At 33.0% G+C, this 16,901-nt stretch overlaps 1 protein-coding gene across 2 annotated transcripts in view; it reads left to right on the top strand.

Moving 5' to 3' along the window:
- Positions 1–11,570, top strand: part of LOC131853198 (roundabout homolog 1-like) — a 57,356-nt gene extending 45,786 nt beyond the window's left edge. For both annotated transcript variants that reach the window (XM_059204032.1, XM_059204031.1), the window contains exons 3-11: positions 1,770–2,099; positions 2,597–2,750; positions 4,978–5,108; positions 5,304–5,576; positions 5,827–7,143; positions 7,230–7,563; positions 7,643–7,815; positions 8,477–8,823; positions 9,066–11,570. In XM_059204032.1, coding sequence (XP_059060015.1) covers positions 1,770–2,099; positions 2,597–2,750; positions 4,978–5,108; positions 5,304–5,576; positions 5,827–7,143; positions 7,230–7,563; positions 7,643–7,815; positions 8,477–8,823; positions 9,066–9,644 — 3,638 coding nt within the window. In that variant the 3' untranslated portion in view covers positions 9,645–11,570. The remainder of the gene's footprint in view (positions 1–1,769; positions 2,100–2,596; positions 2,751–4,977; positions 5,109–5,303; positions 5,577–5,826; positions 7,144–7,229; positions 7,564–7,642; positions 7,816–8,476; positions 8,824–9,065) is intronic.
- Positions 11,571–16,901: the final 5,331 nt, after the last annotated feature.

Raw genomic sequence — 16,901 nt, forward strand, 5'->3', positions numbered from 1 at the left:
TCCATCTCAGATACTACGTATTTGTCATATTACATGTTGATTGATCGAACTTAAGAGGTGAAAGTATAAAAATATCCACTTATGGAAGTATAAATAATAATAATAATAATAAACCATTACTGGAAGTAAAGTAGTGTGCTATACTACTAGATCACTGTTTACCGACCATTAGTTACCGAACATCAGTCAAATATGCAACACCATGTTTATACCAATATTATAAATACAACAATCTACTGTCTATAAAATTGTAAATAATTTTTATTTCACCAGAATTGTACATGTTCATAGATATTAAATGTAACATTTTCATAAACAATTGCGATTGTGTGAGCCAGGGAACTGAAATAGGAATGAGGTCTACCTCTGTCATCTATGACACATTACATTTTTATCACTAAACGGTTAAATGAAACGTGATAAATTTAGACAATAGATCACATTGCCGAACATATTTTGTCTTATAAAAAAGCAGACAATGTCGCGGGTAAGCGCTAGTACATTATATATCAGTATAAAATTAGACATTAAAATATAAAAGCTTGCCTAATACATATAGATATTGAACAAAAATAGGGGTTTGCGCACAAAAATCAAACATTATCATATCGAATGGAGATTCAATTATAGATTAGCCCATGTATCGTACCGCATTCACAATATCGGGACACGTGAATAAATAAACACAATTACATCATACAAAAGAGTAATCCCTATTGATTTCGTTCACAAAACAACCATGTCTCTAAAAAGCGAGTCGCATAACGTTCGATGAAGTTCATTTCTCCGAAAATCGGACACCGAATCGAATTTTTTTTCGATTATCGATTTTTGCGTCGCAACAATAACAGTGAGGCACAACAATAGGCATACATCAATTCGAGTGTCAAAAACTAACATCTGCGCGTTCGTTGTAAACAGAGTAAAATAGTGCAGGGGTCCAAACGATACAGCATCCTCTGGGGGACCCCTTCAGCAAGCCTGTGTTTATGGCTCATTATTATTGTGCGCCGCTTTAGAGTAGCTGCAAATGACATACTCCACCTATTATTAAAATAAACCGTTGCCTAGCCCGGTCTTTGTTAGGTAAATTTAAAATAAAGCTTGTCGGAAATTACAGTGGGTGAAACACGTCGCCTTTTATTAAAGTGGACCTAACACGCTACCACTCAAACTTTCAAGAGTTTACAAAGTAACCAATACGGCGACATATGATTTTTATAGTTCACGTCATGCAGTTTGCTACCCCGACTGACCAAAAATAAAGACATGCGTTCGAATCAGGCTGACGCCAAAAAAAATTTTTTATACTTGAGAACTTAGGTAGACTTTCTAAAAAATCATCTGCGTGTATTTATTTCAATACCAAAAGTTTGCTTTGTAAGTCATAATTCAGTTGAACATCATAACCACTTAACGTTGGGTGGGCCGTTAGCTTATTTACTATTTTAATTACTAAAAAAACTGATTGACAACAGTCCGTTGATTGTAACCAAGCACTGCCACTGTGGAATCAAATGTACCTATCGAAATTTTTGCGTTCTTCTCAGTAGAAGAGTATATTACGGTTTCGTAAGGGTCGGCAACGCGCACATAACAACCCTGGTGTTTCAGGTGTCCATAGGCTACAGTAACCATTTACCATCAGATGGGCCGTATGCTTGTTTGCCACCATAGTAGTATAAACACAAAAGTTCACTTTTTTCCTCAAGATTCTGACTAATCGGGAATATGAGTCATGAAGGTTTATATATGATTTGCTTCAACAGGTCCAGCACAGGGGGGACTAAACGATGATTATACGGGTGGTGGCGAGGCTCCTTATATTATTGAACAACCGTTAGACGTCACTGTAGCCCGTCATCAGCCAGCTACTCTGAACTGCCGCGCTGGCGGCTCACCGAGTCCTTCTATAAGATGGTACAAAGGAGGAGTACTTGTGGTATCTGATACTCACAGAAGCCTGTTGCCGGCTGGTGGATTGTTCTTTCTAAGAGCAACACATGGTCGAGCTCATTCTGATGCTGGAGTGTATTGGTGTGAAGCAACCAATCCATATGGCACAGCGAGGAGTAGAAATGCAACTTTACATGTAGCAGGTAAATTTAATGTTGTTAAAAATATATTAGATAATAGGTTTCCTATGGAAATAAAATAAATAGAACTTTTTATTTCTATTATGCAATTAAATTAAATCCATAACCGTTTGTAAAAACTTTTATAGAAGAATTACCACTAAAATAATACAATTTTATATATTTTATAACTTTTTAAATCTTGTTTACGTTACTGAATAAATTATAGCATATTAGAGAGTCATATGCTATAATAATAATAGTATGTTGCAAAAAACCAATTATTCAGCATTATATAAAGGGATCAATGTACAATGTTTTTAAACATGTTTCAATATGACAATTGATTTTTATCTGCGAATATTTCAGAGAATAAGGCTCTTATTCTAATAGTTTTACCAGTTTATCTAGACATAAAAATTAATGGTATCTGATACTTCATATTCATATGAGAATTATTCTCATTTTATTCTTCTCTTTTTAATATCTACGTATAATAAGTGATATTTTTTGTTTGTCAGTGCTTCGGGAAGATTTTAGATTAGAGCCAATTACTACACAAACGGCACAAGGCGAAACTGTGATATTGGAGTGTACTCCACCACGAGGGTCACCAGAACCAGCTGTTTATTGGAAAAAGAATGGGCAGACACTACACTTTGATGGTGACTCCAGGTAAGCACTGTTCATAGTTATTTTATTATATATCACTATTATAGGATTTTTACGTACCATATTAATAGAAACGGCATAGACCTGCCTCCGTTTCGTAGGTGCAAAAAGTATACAAATATTTTTTATCTTTCTTCCTTTGTGGACTCCCGAGATACATACATGTTCGCCTAGTGCGGGGCCAATGTATTACACTAACTTGTATCTCCCATTTAATACTTAAACATAATTATAGTAAATTTTAGTCCTTAATATGGGTTTGATTATTGTAGTTCAATAGGGATTTTAATTTTAGATAGTGTTACTATAAAAAATCAGTATATATTATAAAAGTCAGTATACAAACATGGCATTTAAATGTTACTTTTTGTTTAAGTTTAAATTATATATATATTCACGGAAATGATATTCATAGGTAACTTTTAAACAAAACATCAGTAGTTAGTAGTAAGTAAATTTGAGAGTAGTGTTAGAGTAGTAGTCAAGAGCTCTTATGGCAAGTGGAAGGTAGTAATTGTATAGTCTTGTGACGCTACGATATACCTTTGATATTGGATCTGTACAACAGAGTGTAAATTGCGTACATGTTGTTATAAAACCCAGAATATTCATTTTCTAATCTTCAATTATAGCATCTATTAGCTTAACAATACTTATAATTTAATATTTTATTAACATATTCTATGTATTATGTTTTTATTAAATATCAGAACAATATAGTTTGTTATTACAATATTATATGATTGTTCAAAGGTTGAGCATATCGGTTTCTGTGTTGATTATCGCATGCCTAATCCTTGTTAATGTGTAAATATTATATAATATAAGACAGAAAATGATAATATAGGCTGAGAATACGTAAATATTAAACACTGTTTATTTTTTAAAAATTAATTTATAGCATAAATGTAATTTAAAAATCCGGCTGCTATAACAAGAGAATAATATTATTAATGGTAACTATATAACTCAAAATATAAAGGCACTATTAATGGTTTATTAAAACTCATTCATTCAATTAAATAAATATTATACTATATTATCTGTTTGTTTATTTTATGCACAGCTATTTCGATAAGAAGTGATACCAGGATTCAAATCAAATTAAATCTAAAATTATTTATTCATGTAGGACGTTTTAGCCGCTTATCAAGGACGTCAAGATTTTTGTATTATTACTGTTTATTAAATCTATATATACTGTTACTTTCAGTATATATAGATTTAATACATTTTCACTTAGTAATAATGGACAAATAAATAATTATTCGTCTATATTATGAATACAGTTTAAGTCCCTTCCTTAGCCGCATACTATGTAATAATAGATTATTATTACATTTATATTGAAAAATAATTATATACAGTTTTATAAGTTTATGCCTATTATGCCTAGCCTATGATTGGAAGGGGTATAATTATTATACGAATATATATATATAGGAATCTTTTTTTAATAATCCTCAGCCTAAGGTTACTCGTCCATAATCTAACCTTCTATACTTAAAAACTTCTATAAGTTGAAAACCCATTATTTTTGAGTTTATTTGATTTCAACGATATAAAAAAGGGTTAGATTTGAAAGTTAATTTTTTATTTTTTTATTTAAAATCAATAATTGTGTAAGAAAGTGAATGAAATTGATTTTGCCTTTAAAGTTATATTGGCAATTTATTTCACTTTGTTCTCTATGAATTTTTATGAGCTTCGGGTGACATCTTGAGGGAGCATGTTGCTCTGTATGGTGAAGCATAAAAATAATTAACAGTCATGGGGAGGGTACATCAAAGTTATAAAGAAGAGGGGATGTTAGAAGTGCTCCGCAAGCAATCAAGTAAAAATCTGAATAGTTCTGACTCATCGGACCCCATATTAAATGTTAATTTTCTATTGAATTACTCCGCCCAATGTTTGAATGACTTTGTTACATGAGTTACAAAGCAACTATTTCAGTTATTAATTTCAAAGTACTTAATGTCAAATTTAGACTTATTTAAATGATTTTTTATTATCGTTCCTGTGCAATATTTATGTAATACTCTAATATTCTTATATGTACTCGTAATAGTATCATTAATACTGTCATGAGTATATATAAGAATAGCATAGTCATAAAATATCTATATATAAAACTATTCGATTATTTAAAAATCATTTTTATACTTATTTACGAAATAGTAGTAAATAATGTGTAGTCTATATTTTAACGAATTATTATGCTGTTATTCAGGATGCATTTAGTAGATGGAGGCAGCCTTGTAATACAAGACGCAAGGCAAACCGACGCTGGTAGATATCAATGCATTGCAAGGAATGCAGCTGGCAAGAGAGAATCTGCTATTGCCACGCTCAAAATACACAGTGAGTTTCCCGGTTCACATGAATGCATTTCATACCCTGAATTTCCATTTCAATTATTTGACAGAGATTTGTCGTATGCCATTCATATTTGAGCGTAAAGCTCTATTAATTTCTGACGATAATTTCGCTCTGAAGTCTTAGCCAATTATCTGTGACGGATCTTTGTGTTATTATTCAACGAGATATTTCTTGCAGTTAAGCCGTACTTAATCACGGGGCCTGAGGACGTCGTAGCACAAACTGGGGGTAGTGTAACGTTCCAATGTCGAGTGGGTGGTGATCCATTACCTGATGTGCTGTGGCGAAGAACTGCTGGAGGTGGAAATATGCCACTGGGTCGCGTTAAAGTGCTGGACGATAGAAGTCTTAGGCTCGATAACGTGATTTTAGCAGACGAAGGGGAATATACATGTGAAGCTGATAATTCTGTGGGGGCTGTAAGCGCCAGTGGATATTTAACGGTATATGGTAAGTAACTTAATTTATACAAATTCAATTTTATTTGCGACTTTCAACGCTTGATCATGATCAAGCGGTATAAATATTAATACATAACATTCTCCATCCCAAGCGCTACTTATATAAAATAAAATATTGATTTGTTAAGCGTCAAATTAAAACAAACTGACACTCTTATTTTCATTTATAATGTTAGATGATTAATACACTTCTTTATTTTTTAAGTGCCAGTGTTTTATCTTGTCAATTTTTCTTTTAGATCCCCCGTCAATTACATTAGAACCAAATAATATAAATGTTGAAAGTGGTTCAGTGGTAAAATTTACATGCAAATCTTCTGGGAGACCAGAACCTACTATGTTCTGGAGTTTGGAAGGAAATAGAACAATAATATTCCCTGGTACATCCAAAGATAAATATCATGCTTCGCTAGTACTTGATGGAGTTACTATATTAACAATCAACGACACGAATAAAAATGACAGTGGAAACACGATAGTTTGTTCTGCGGTAAACTTTGCCGGCAGTTCGTTTGCCAGAGGGAAACTAAGCGTGACGTCAGACGATGACCGCCCACCGCCAATCATAACAAATGGTCCCTCTAACCAAACGTTACCTTTAAAATCGATGGCGGTATTCCCCTGCACTGCTGTCGGTACACCTGAACCAATTATTGCTTGGTATTTCGAAGGGGAAGCATTAACACAAAATCATAAAAGAAATATCTCTAATGATGGAACTCTAATATTGAAAGATTTAGATAAAAGTGACAGCGGCACATATACGTGTGTTGCCTCGTCTCAACATGGAAAATATGTTTGGAGTGGGGTTTTGCTCGTAGATAGTCCGATGAATCCAAATATCCATTTCTTTCGAGCTGCTGATGCCTCAGCTTTACCAGGACCGCCAACAAAGCCTCAACTTAATAACATTACTGACACTAGTGTAACGTTATCTTGGAATCAGAACAACAAAATTGGATCTTCTTCTATCTTAGGTTATCAAATAGAAGTGTTTCCTAGGGAAACACTATCAGGAAATAGCACTCCCAGAAATTCTCGTGGATGGATAGTAATAGCCAAACGAGTTCATAAAACTCAATATGTTGCAAAATCACTTATACCTGGAGTAACCTACATGTTCATAGTAAGGGCTGAAAATTCTCATGGACTGTCTGGACCGAGTCCTATATCTGATTCCATAACTATGGGTGAAGACACAAACTCTATGTGGGAAACTGGTATGTTTTCTAATAATACAGAGTTTAGAAATAATATTTTGACAGATAATATCGTTGAGTTAATAGAAGCAACACCAATTGATGCTAAAACAATAAAGTTAATGTGGGAAATATTGAACTTTTACTACTTGGAAGGATTATTTATATATTTTAGACCTCTGGATAATATTACGACCGAATACGAAATGAAAACTATTCTGCATTCCAATGATGTATCCGGATATGAAATAACTTCTTTGAGAAAATACACAAAATACGAGTTTTTCCTTATACCCTTTTATAAGAGATTTGAGGGAAAACCGTCCAATTCTAGGATGGCACAAACTTTAGATGACGGTAAATATATAATATTATTTATTACTTTATTTATATGAATAATATATGTTATTATTAATTTATAACAACTATAATTTTTGTTACAGCTCCTGATGGGCCTCCAATAAATATAGAAATGTTTATTTTTAATACTACAACAGTGCATTTAAAATGGTCACCACCAGAATTATATTTACAAAATGGTGTAATAACTGGTTACAATGTTATAGTAAACTGGCTAGACATTCCGGCTAATAAATCTATGGTAGCTATTAATACTACCGTCCACCAGGCAACGAGTCTTATTATGACAAATTTGACGTCAGGGGTCAGCTATTCAGTCCAAATTGCTGCAGAAACTATTGTTGGATTGGGACCATTTAGTCAGAAAGTATATTTCAATATAGATTCTCGGTCTGTAGGATTAGATCCTTTATCAAGGTAAATGAGATTAAAACGTTGATTATATTAAAATATATATATTTTTATCTTAGAATACTAAACTTATTTTTCCTTTTAGATACCCCATAAATGGAGAGGTTTCAATAGTTGCAGGAGACTTTATGATGGAAACATGGTTTTATATTTTGATTGGCGCAATTATATTATTCAAGATAATAGTTATTAGTGGCATTATATATATACGACGGAACAACATTTTTGCAAAAAAATCTGCGCTTCCGAATATTTATGGTAAGCAAAAATTCTAATATTTATTATCATCATAAGATATTTAATATCATTAACCATAATAGTAATATATACATGTATGTATGTAGTAGGCAATTAACTCAATAGAAACGAAATATTTTTTCAATAAAAAGTACATACATATAATCTGAAATCTAAACATAGACATTTGACTTATCTCAAATGCTTACATTTTTTCTGTGGAATCACCATCAGAATTTCAAAATTAAAAACATTCCTCGGGTGTCGTAGGGTGGTATGGGGCGCGGAACGTTTGTTTGATGGAGGCTTTGCCATGCGATGGGCGGGAGGGGCGCTAGATTACTTTCGAGTTGAAAGGTAGCACGAGCCCTCTCTAGTGAGCGCAGTGGATCTCTTTCACTTTGCATTCACGTTCTGGGTACAAAGGAATGATACAAATCCGAGAAATAAAGACCCAGTAAATGTAAATGTTTTCTATTTTGTTTTCTCGAGTCGATTCGTTTGTTGACTCACCCAGTTACCTTTAAGCCAATTTCGTTCGCTTTGTTTGCACTGTTCCCCATTTACATCTCTTAAGCCTTCGGTAAACGAAATAATTTGCATGCGATTTATGAAATTGATACAAATTATTGATGTCAAGTCTTATAGATTTTATTCATAAGTATATTTATTTTTGTTAAAGATTCAAATGGAACCAGCTTAGTGACCCAAATGAATATAAAAGCTGCAGTGTCTTTATCACATCCACTTACTAGTTGTTATAATAAAAACACTGTAACCAAGACTGAGTCATTGCTCTGGATGGAAAATCAGCCAGGGTTGTGTATGACTACTAATCAAAATAATCAAAGCAAAGAAAAAGTAAATTCTGAATATGACAAAGTCACTCAACAATTACCCGAGTATGCAGAAGTGACTTCTTCAAGAGCTAATCCAAATGAATGGAATACGAGCAAGACAGCAAACTCTCCGGCTGCCTATGCTTCTGTAACACTAGTCGCTAATACAAGGCAGTGTGTTAGCTCATTGGTAAGCATATTGTTACTAGATATAATTATATGAGCCAATTTTATCCTTAAAGCGTTAAATTAATGTGTTACTCCACAATATCATGTTGACTTTTCTCGTAAAATATGTTTCATATATGCTTAGAACTAAGAAATGCACTACATATATCATCTTCAAAACTTAATATATTTTCTTTCATTATGTCATTATTTCAAATATGAATTTCACTTACAAAGTTTTAGTAACTTTTTTCTCCTTATTAGGGTTGGTTCCCGCCTGGAAGTAAAAATGTAGATTCTTACGATAACCGGTACGCCCCAGAAGAGGAAATGTATCCAGCCAGTAATGGAGGATATTATAATCGAAACGTTTATAGTGAGAAATACTTCCAAGGTCATCCTAATATATTGAAGTTTTACGACTTACCGTCAATGGATAAACCGCAAAAGGCACAGTTAAGATACAACCAGAGTTTAGACGACAGAAAAGGAGATAAAACGAAGACTGACGCAACTCAGTCCTTAATAGGTAGAACATATGGAATTAATTCACGAAAAAATTCAGAGACTGAAACAACTTATAGAGCATTTGGAGGAGATGAGTCTGATGATGAAAATTATACAGAAGATGGAGGTTATGATGAGCTGCAAGCAATGCAGCCTCAGAGACAAAGACCGCAGCATCAGTACGAAAGGCCTAATTTTGACAACGATGGTACTCGGACGCTGGCTAGGCTGACATCGTTCAGACATGGGCAGGGGGTCCTTTCTACACAGTCATCACTTGCACCGTCGCATCCCCCACCAGCGCCACATCCCCGGGTCGATTCCGTAACCCGGTAGTATCACGCCTTGCCGGTTTTCGGCGACCTGTGCCAAACGGATGTATAGACCTATATTTTTCTTATAAGTGTAGTGACGTCACTATGAGAGATCGCAGTTCTTCCTCACGTTGTACAGTTTTCGGTGTATATTCGTGTAAAGAACTTTTCCTTTATTTGACAGTGGAGTTTGTTTTGAATTTTTTTAAGACTCTTTTGGCTTGTATAGGCCAGTGTTATTTTGGAAACGGTTACTAATGTGTAAAAATTAGGCCTAATGGTTAAAACTACGCCTGTTGACGTGGTGAACATTAAACAGTTTAATTTAATACATTCTTTTTGTACTTTCTAACTATTCCTAGTCTTTGTATAGTATATTAATTGTAAATAAATTGTATCATATGTATTAATTAAATTGATAGAATATCGAATCTCATTGGAAATGGTAATGTTAATCCAAATCAATGTTTATAATGTTATTATTGGATTTAATAGAATTCAATTGATATGTCCGTCTGAATATCAATAAACGAATTTGTAACCATAATATCATTAGTCTAAGTATAAGTAAAAATAGAAACTGGAACAAATTAACGCTTGGCAATAATTTGAAATAACTTACATTAAATATCAACGTAGAATTGTACATAATCTTAATAACATAAAAATATAAAAATAGCGGTGAACTCCTTTCGTAGAATTTTGAGTTTTCGATTATATTTACAAGTATGTAACTTTTATTTATTTTAATTTAATTATTGTAATATAATGTCTTCAGGTTATATTAATTTAGTTTTAATTTAATGTGCCATAAAAATATTTTATATATCTAGTTTAGTAACATTGGAGTTGTGAAATTTAATTCAAATGATGCTTTTACAAAATCTAAAGTTATAATCTACGTAATATAATGTGATATGAGTTGAATATAGCCACTTGTTATGACGTCTAAATAGCACATCTTATATAATGGCATATCATCTGTATTAGGCATATATTAGATAAAAAAATGTTAATAACGGACGATTTCATAACTGTTGACAATCTACTGAAATATACTATATAAAAAAAGTTACTTGCATAGAACGTCAACAATTCCCAAATTATACATGATATGCAATAAATGTGAAAATTGTAAAAAAACCGATAAATGATACAGAACCCATTTTACATTATCAAAAATTATTATTAAAATTGTGATGTAATCAAATGTTTACCTTCTCCCTTACACTATATTTTTGTATATCATCTACATTTTATTAATCAGTTTATTCTATTACTTAACAGTTATGCAATCGTCCCAGATTTTTTATTTTGTATATATACATATATATTCTAAGATGATGTTAATTGCCTTTTTATACTCCAACTATCGTACTGATCTACTTATGTTTCAATACTCTTACTATAAATTATTGTTTAAATAAATGGATACCTTGCTTTGCTATAGGTACATAAATAATGTATCATATATAGTAGACACTAGGTATTTGCAAGTGATTGCTTTCAATAAAACCAAAATAATTTCTATAGTTCCTATTCGCACTTTATTATGCAAATAGTAGGTACTTTAAAAGCTATGTTATTCGCAATAAAATTGACTGGGAAATTATAAGTCTCATTTATATGTATTACAGGTAATTTACTGCGATATTTGCAGTGAAGTGCTGAATTTATTATTAATATACATATTTTAGTGTTGATATGGCAAAACTGCACTGCATAGTGAATATAAAGTTTATAGTTTATGTATGCCCACTTGCATGTCTAGTTTTTTTTTAACATTAATAACCACGGCAAGGTGTCTTTGATTTTAATATAAATAGAACGGATTTTATGTCTCATCATTATAATAGTGAATTACTATTTTTGAGTGCAGGCGACAAACAAAGGTTGGAAATTTCAAAACAGCAAATAGAATCTGAGGATTTTAATTTTTGTATTAGTCCTTGAATACCTATTTTTTAATAAAATAATTTAAATTACAAATGACTTTTATTGAATAGCCTAAATGACATCTGCAAACACTTATTCTCACTTGTGATATATAATAATTAGAAAAATAAAATTTTGAAACTTCAAATTAAACAATATTTACAATATGTAATATTATTCGATAAAAAACTATTTACATACATATCTGAAAGAATTCGTCTATACAATTACGGTCACATGTGTATATGTCATAAATAATACTCTTATCAGGTATAGCCGTGTGCATACACACCCCTTTGGTTTACTAAAATTTAATTATAAACATTTGCAGAAATGAATAGTCCAAACAGACAAAAGGTTAATAGACAGCTGGAGGCACACTAAGAGCGGACCAGCCGGTAATAATGACAATTGTTAACACCGCTCGCATTCAATTTACGTGGTAACAATTCATAAACCAAATCTGAGGCCTACACTCGCTATAAGCACATTATTGGCGGGTGTTTAGCATCGGCTTGTGGCCAGCCTGCCGTCTGTATCCGCCTGATAACTGAACTTCCAACCCACATTAACGACATACTACCAGCTGTAAATGGAATTACCTACGCTTTGTCTTTTTCATCAACGTCAACGAATATAAGAGATAATAATATGTTACTTGTCAATATTAATAGAAAGAGGTAAAGTTTGTGAATTTTCTCTTGTCTTTAAGTGATATTTGTTGTAATCTCCAGTACTATTAATAAAGATTTTTAAATTGTGTTGGATACCTATTTATTCAGAATAGATATGGGCTATATGTCATCAAGCTACCGTCAAAAGAAACTGAGCAGTAATTAACCCTCTTGGACTTACATTTGCTCAACCAATCAATATATCACAGAACTGATAACCTCCTCCTACTTTAAAATAATTTAAAAATAACTCAATAGGTCTAAAATACATTTAATGCCCAACAGCGCAATGCTACAAAAAAGTGGTATATACGAAAACGAACAAAAATCGGTTAAGCTCGTATTCGCGCAGCGATAAACTTTCTACCCGAAGTGAACGTATGAAAGCACGCGAAGTTTCTCTCTATTTTGCATATTTCTACAATAGACGCGGATACAGTACGGCGTGCGAGTGTGGGGCACGCTCGCGATCGCCCCGGGTATCGTTTTAATTTTCCGCCAGTCTGAAAATTTACACGATCTGAATGAACCATCTATTTTAATGAACTTTAAAATTTAACTGATCAACGACCCCGCCAGAGAGCGGGTCACGGGAATGACTCTCAGTGCGACAGTTTAAAAAAGTTTCCTCAATGAGATGAAAAAAATAAATTTCGACATTTCGTCTACTTTTATTATATCTATAGCAGTATCGCAATGAATGAACAGTATTTACAAGTTTATACATCTTTGTAATAAATTGATAATTAGGAAAATATTCATAATATTGGTTACATCTCCCCTCAAAGACGTTCATTACAAGATGTTCATTACAATACATTTTATTCCTATTTCTTAAAAAGGAAACAGAATCGTAATCGTATTCAGCAATTAGTTTGAACTAGTCTAACAGCTGAATGTTTACATTTAAAAGCCATAATGTAACCAATATTGTGGCTTTTTATATAATTGATATAAGATACAAGCTGACGGCGCACCTGGTGGTAAGTGAATGACCTTCGCCTATATACATGAACTGCACTAATATACATGAACTATACTACGGATATCATGTGACACTCACGATATCGCAAACGCTTTCCATTCCGAAGGTATTAGATGTCGTACCTATCCTGTAGCGAAACACAGCTTGCTTCAATCTGCTTGGCAGCTGAAATAGGTGATACTGAAGTACCCAAGAATATTAATTTTAAATATATGCATATATTTTTATATGATATATATTTTGCTTCTCAACACTATTTTTTCCTTTAATTACATTTTTCGACTTCAAGAGATGAATAGGAGTGATGACAATCTTATTTCATTACGACACCAGCAAACAGATATCAAAAATATATTTATTTATAGTTGGTTTGTTATAATACTGGAACAAACATTCTTATGAATACAAAAGTTTGCTCCGTGCGAGTTAACGAACCCGCGGCCATCAATCAACAGTATCCTAAACCGCTAGACTACCGAGTTCGTGAATGAATATATATATATACGTAGGTAGGTAGGCAAACCAGTAGAAAAATTCAAATGCACCGGGTACCTTTATCAAGAGCCCATTTCACCGTCCACTCAAAACCGATGACGGATGTAATCCAATTAGAGGTTAATTGTTAAATTAAGTTGTGTCACCGGCTCGCCGTTCGTTGCGTGGAGGGTTTTATTTTGCTTGAAATATGATTTCGAAGGGAAGGTGCGGTGTTTCACGTCAATTACGGTAATGGAAAACGTTTGTGATTAGCTCGGCATGGTTTTGAGTGGTTAGGTATTGGTTTCTAGATTAACGGAGTTTCTATTAATATTTATGCGCTGCCTACGCTTAAATTGCCTAACTTTTATATATGTACAATGCCAAAAATTTAAACGCTCACTACAGTACGCAATAGTGGGATACATAGGATGTTACCAAATTATTTCAATCCATTATACATTTACTTACATGTATTTACTATGGTAATAATTAAATTTCACGTTCCTAAGGTCATTATTTATTTCATATATTTTTTTAATATACGCAAAAAAAATGTTTTGTGTGTTAACTATTGCCAGTAAGCTACTGCCTGGTAGGTAGTACAATACATACGTGAACTTAATTATATATATGCATGACTGTATAAGTGCACCAAAAAATTAATCTTTTGAAACAACTTTTATTAATGAACAATAAATTACATAAATATACGGACACTATGCCTTGCCTGTCTAATACATTTTTTTCAATTGAAATTACCGATTGTAATCGTCACATCATGTTGTCTGTTTGATTCAAGATCGATTGTGTGCGTAGTTGTTTGTTCATGTTTATGTATGTAATGACTATTATCACATACCATCAGTTGGGCCATCAACTTGTTTGTTATTCCAGTATATAGAAATGTCCAATTAAAATGTATCCGTTTAATTACTTCTGGAAGTGGAACTCTTATAATCATAGCATTAAGGTTTCAAATCGATAAATTTACTGGAAATTATTTACGCAAAATAACATTACATAATCATATATGAAATCTACTTATAATATAGAAAACGACGGCGATAATATACGGTCGCCCTTTAGCCCAAAGTGCCCTTAATACTGTGCTTAAGTGGGCGAGGTTCAGAGATGTTCAGAGGCTTTTCAGGCCCAACACTTCTAAGCCTTTTAATATCGCACCCTCCATGCTCTGCTCTTATCGGATCTCTTACATAAAGTTACCTTTTTAATAGCATTTGCAGCTAAAACCGCTAACCACGACTTTTATATGCATTCGGAGGTTTTATGGTGGGTTATTTAATGATATGGGAATATTAAACTTTATTGCGTACAAATAAGTGTGTTTATAAAAACATTAACTTATGGTGTGCCAGAATAGAAGCAAGTTGTCTGTGCTTTCCATCTATTCCGTCATGTACTTGAGCGTTTATTTTCTTAAATTCTTTTTTTTTGTACTTTAAAAACCGACTGCTATAAGGAGGAGGATTTTAATTCAGCGAGATAAAGTAATTTAATAAAGTGATTTTTACTTTATTTCAAAGGCATTAATAGATTTCGATGATTCCTTTAGAAATCATTAAAGTTTTACTTTAAAAGTAATTTTACGAGTTTTACAATTCCCTTGGGTGCTCATGAGCGGCGGTAAACTTACCATCAGGTAAGCCACATGGTCGTTTGTCCCATGTGCTATAAAAAAAAAACAGAGGTAGTAATAAGTGTAAAAAGTCGTCTGTATCGTACCTTAGTCTCACCTTTTCAGCCATCAAGCTGCTTACCTTCTAAGTTGAGTTTCGGTTGTAGTGCAGAGTAACCAGTGAAATTACGGGTTAAGGGGTATGACATCTTAATCCTCTTGAATGTCAAAAGTATAAGTGGTATCACGGGTGTAACATGATAATCTTATTTCCTTAGTGCTATTTATATATCTATATAGGCGACGGTTACTGCTTCCATCAAATGAGCTGTCAGTTTGTTTTCAATTCGAATAACATAAAAATATAGTTACTACAATATCGAATTAATATTTTACACCTTATTTATTTAATCTATGCCATAGCGTATTAAAGTTCAACTTGGTGTACTAACTTCGTGTAACAAAACACAACTCACGCCTGCATCACGCGATAAAGTCATCACGACATACGTGATTCGACTTAATTCACTTAATTCATACTTCGGGGTCATTGCCAACTATAGCGTTCTTACATAGAAGCAGTGACAATTGCCTAAATTTAATTAAACCAACTGCATCCAACCCTTTAAACGGGACGGTACGAAATGGGCTCTTATTTCGAATCGGCCGGCACATGGGGTCTCAATTTTGTAATTTTATTAATGATGTAATAACAGTTCTGTCAGTCGCATGTGTGTGCCCATGAGCGATAGTGAAGTCGTTAGTTCGGGCTGGTAATATTGGAGGGTTAAATCGGATCTATCAGTGAAACTAGTACATATTCCATAAAATCAAATTCATGTAATAAATATTGTTTCCAACCCGTTTTTCATGGTATTCAATTTTAGCAAACGAGTTAGCAAAGTATTTCAGCATCCGTACTAATATTAAATGCAAAAGTATGTCTTTGTGACTGTCTGTCTGTTTCTTACATTTTTAAGATTAAATGGCTATAATTATCCTAATGATATTAGATATGAAGCTAGATTCCCATCACAAAGACCTACACAGGCTATATTTTATATAAAAACAGAAAGGGCGAAATAAGAGCTAATTTCTTAGTTCAGTTTGTGTTGATAAAATTGCTCTTAAACAGCTTAGTATTATAAATATGAAAGTGTGTGAATGACTTTGGAAGTCGTAGAAGAGTTTTCCCGGCTGAACGGATCTTAATGAAAATTCATATGTAAATAGAATATATCCTGGGGACGGACATAGGCTCTCTTTTATGTCAAAATAACTGTTTATCTATACATAAAAAGAATCGGATATTATTTGGTTCTTTTCTTCCTATCACTCCTTATACCTCGGAGCTCACTTCTACTCAGTGTATATCACTTTTGACATAGTTCATCAATCTTATCTGCTGTCGTCCCCTCCCTTTGCATAAAATAGCAAACTAATACAACAAATTGCTAGATTTTGTCTATTTTGAGATTAAACTGGTGCGTCGGCAACAAGCTACCATTATTCACAAACTTGATGGCATTAAAGTTGTACGACAGTTGTACTGAAATATGGGGACAGGCG

Source organism: Achroia grisella, unplaced genomic scaffold (genome assembly GCF_030625045.1).
Source record: "Achroia grisella isolate CSIRO2021 unplaced genomic scaffold, CSIRO_AGI_Agris_v1 utg900, whole genome shotgun sequence".
Classification (NCBI taxonomy): Eukaryota; Metazoa; Arthropoda; class Insecta; order Lepidoptera; family Pyralidae; genus Achroia; species Achroia grisella.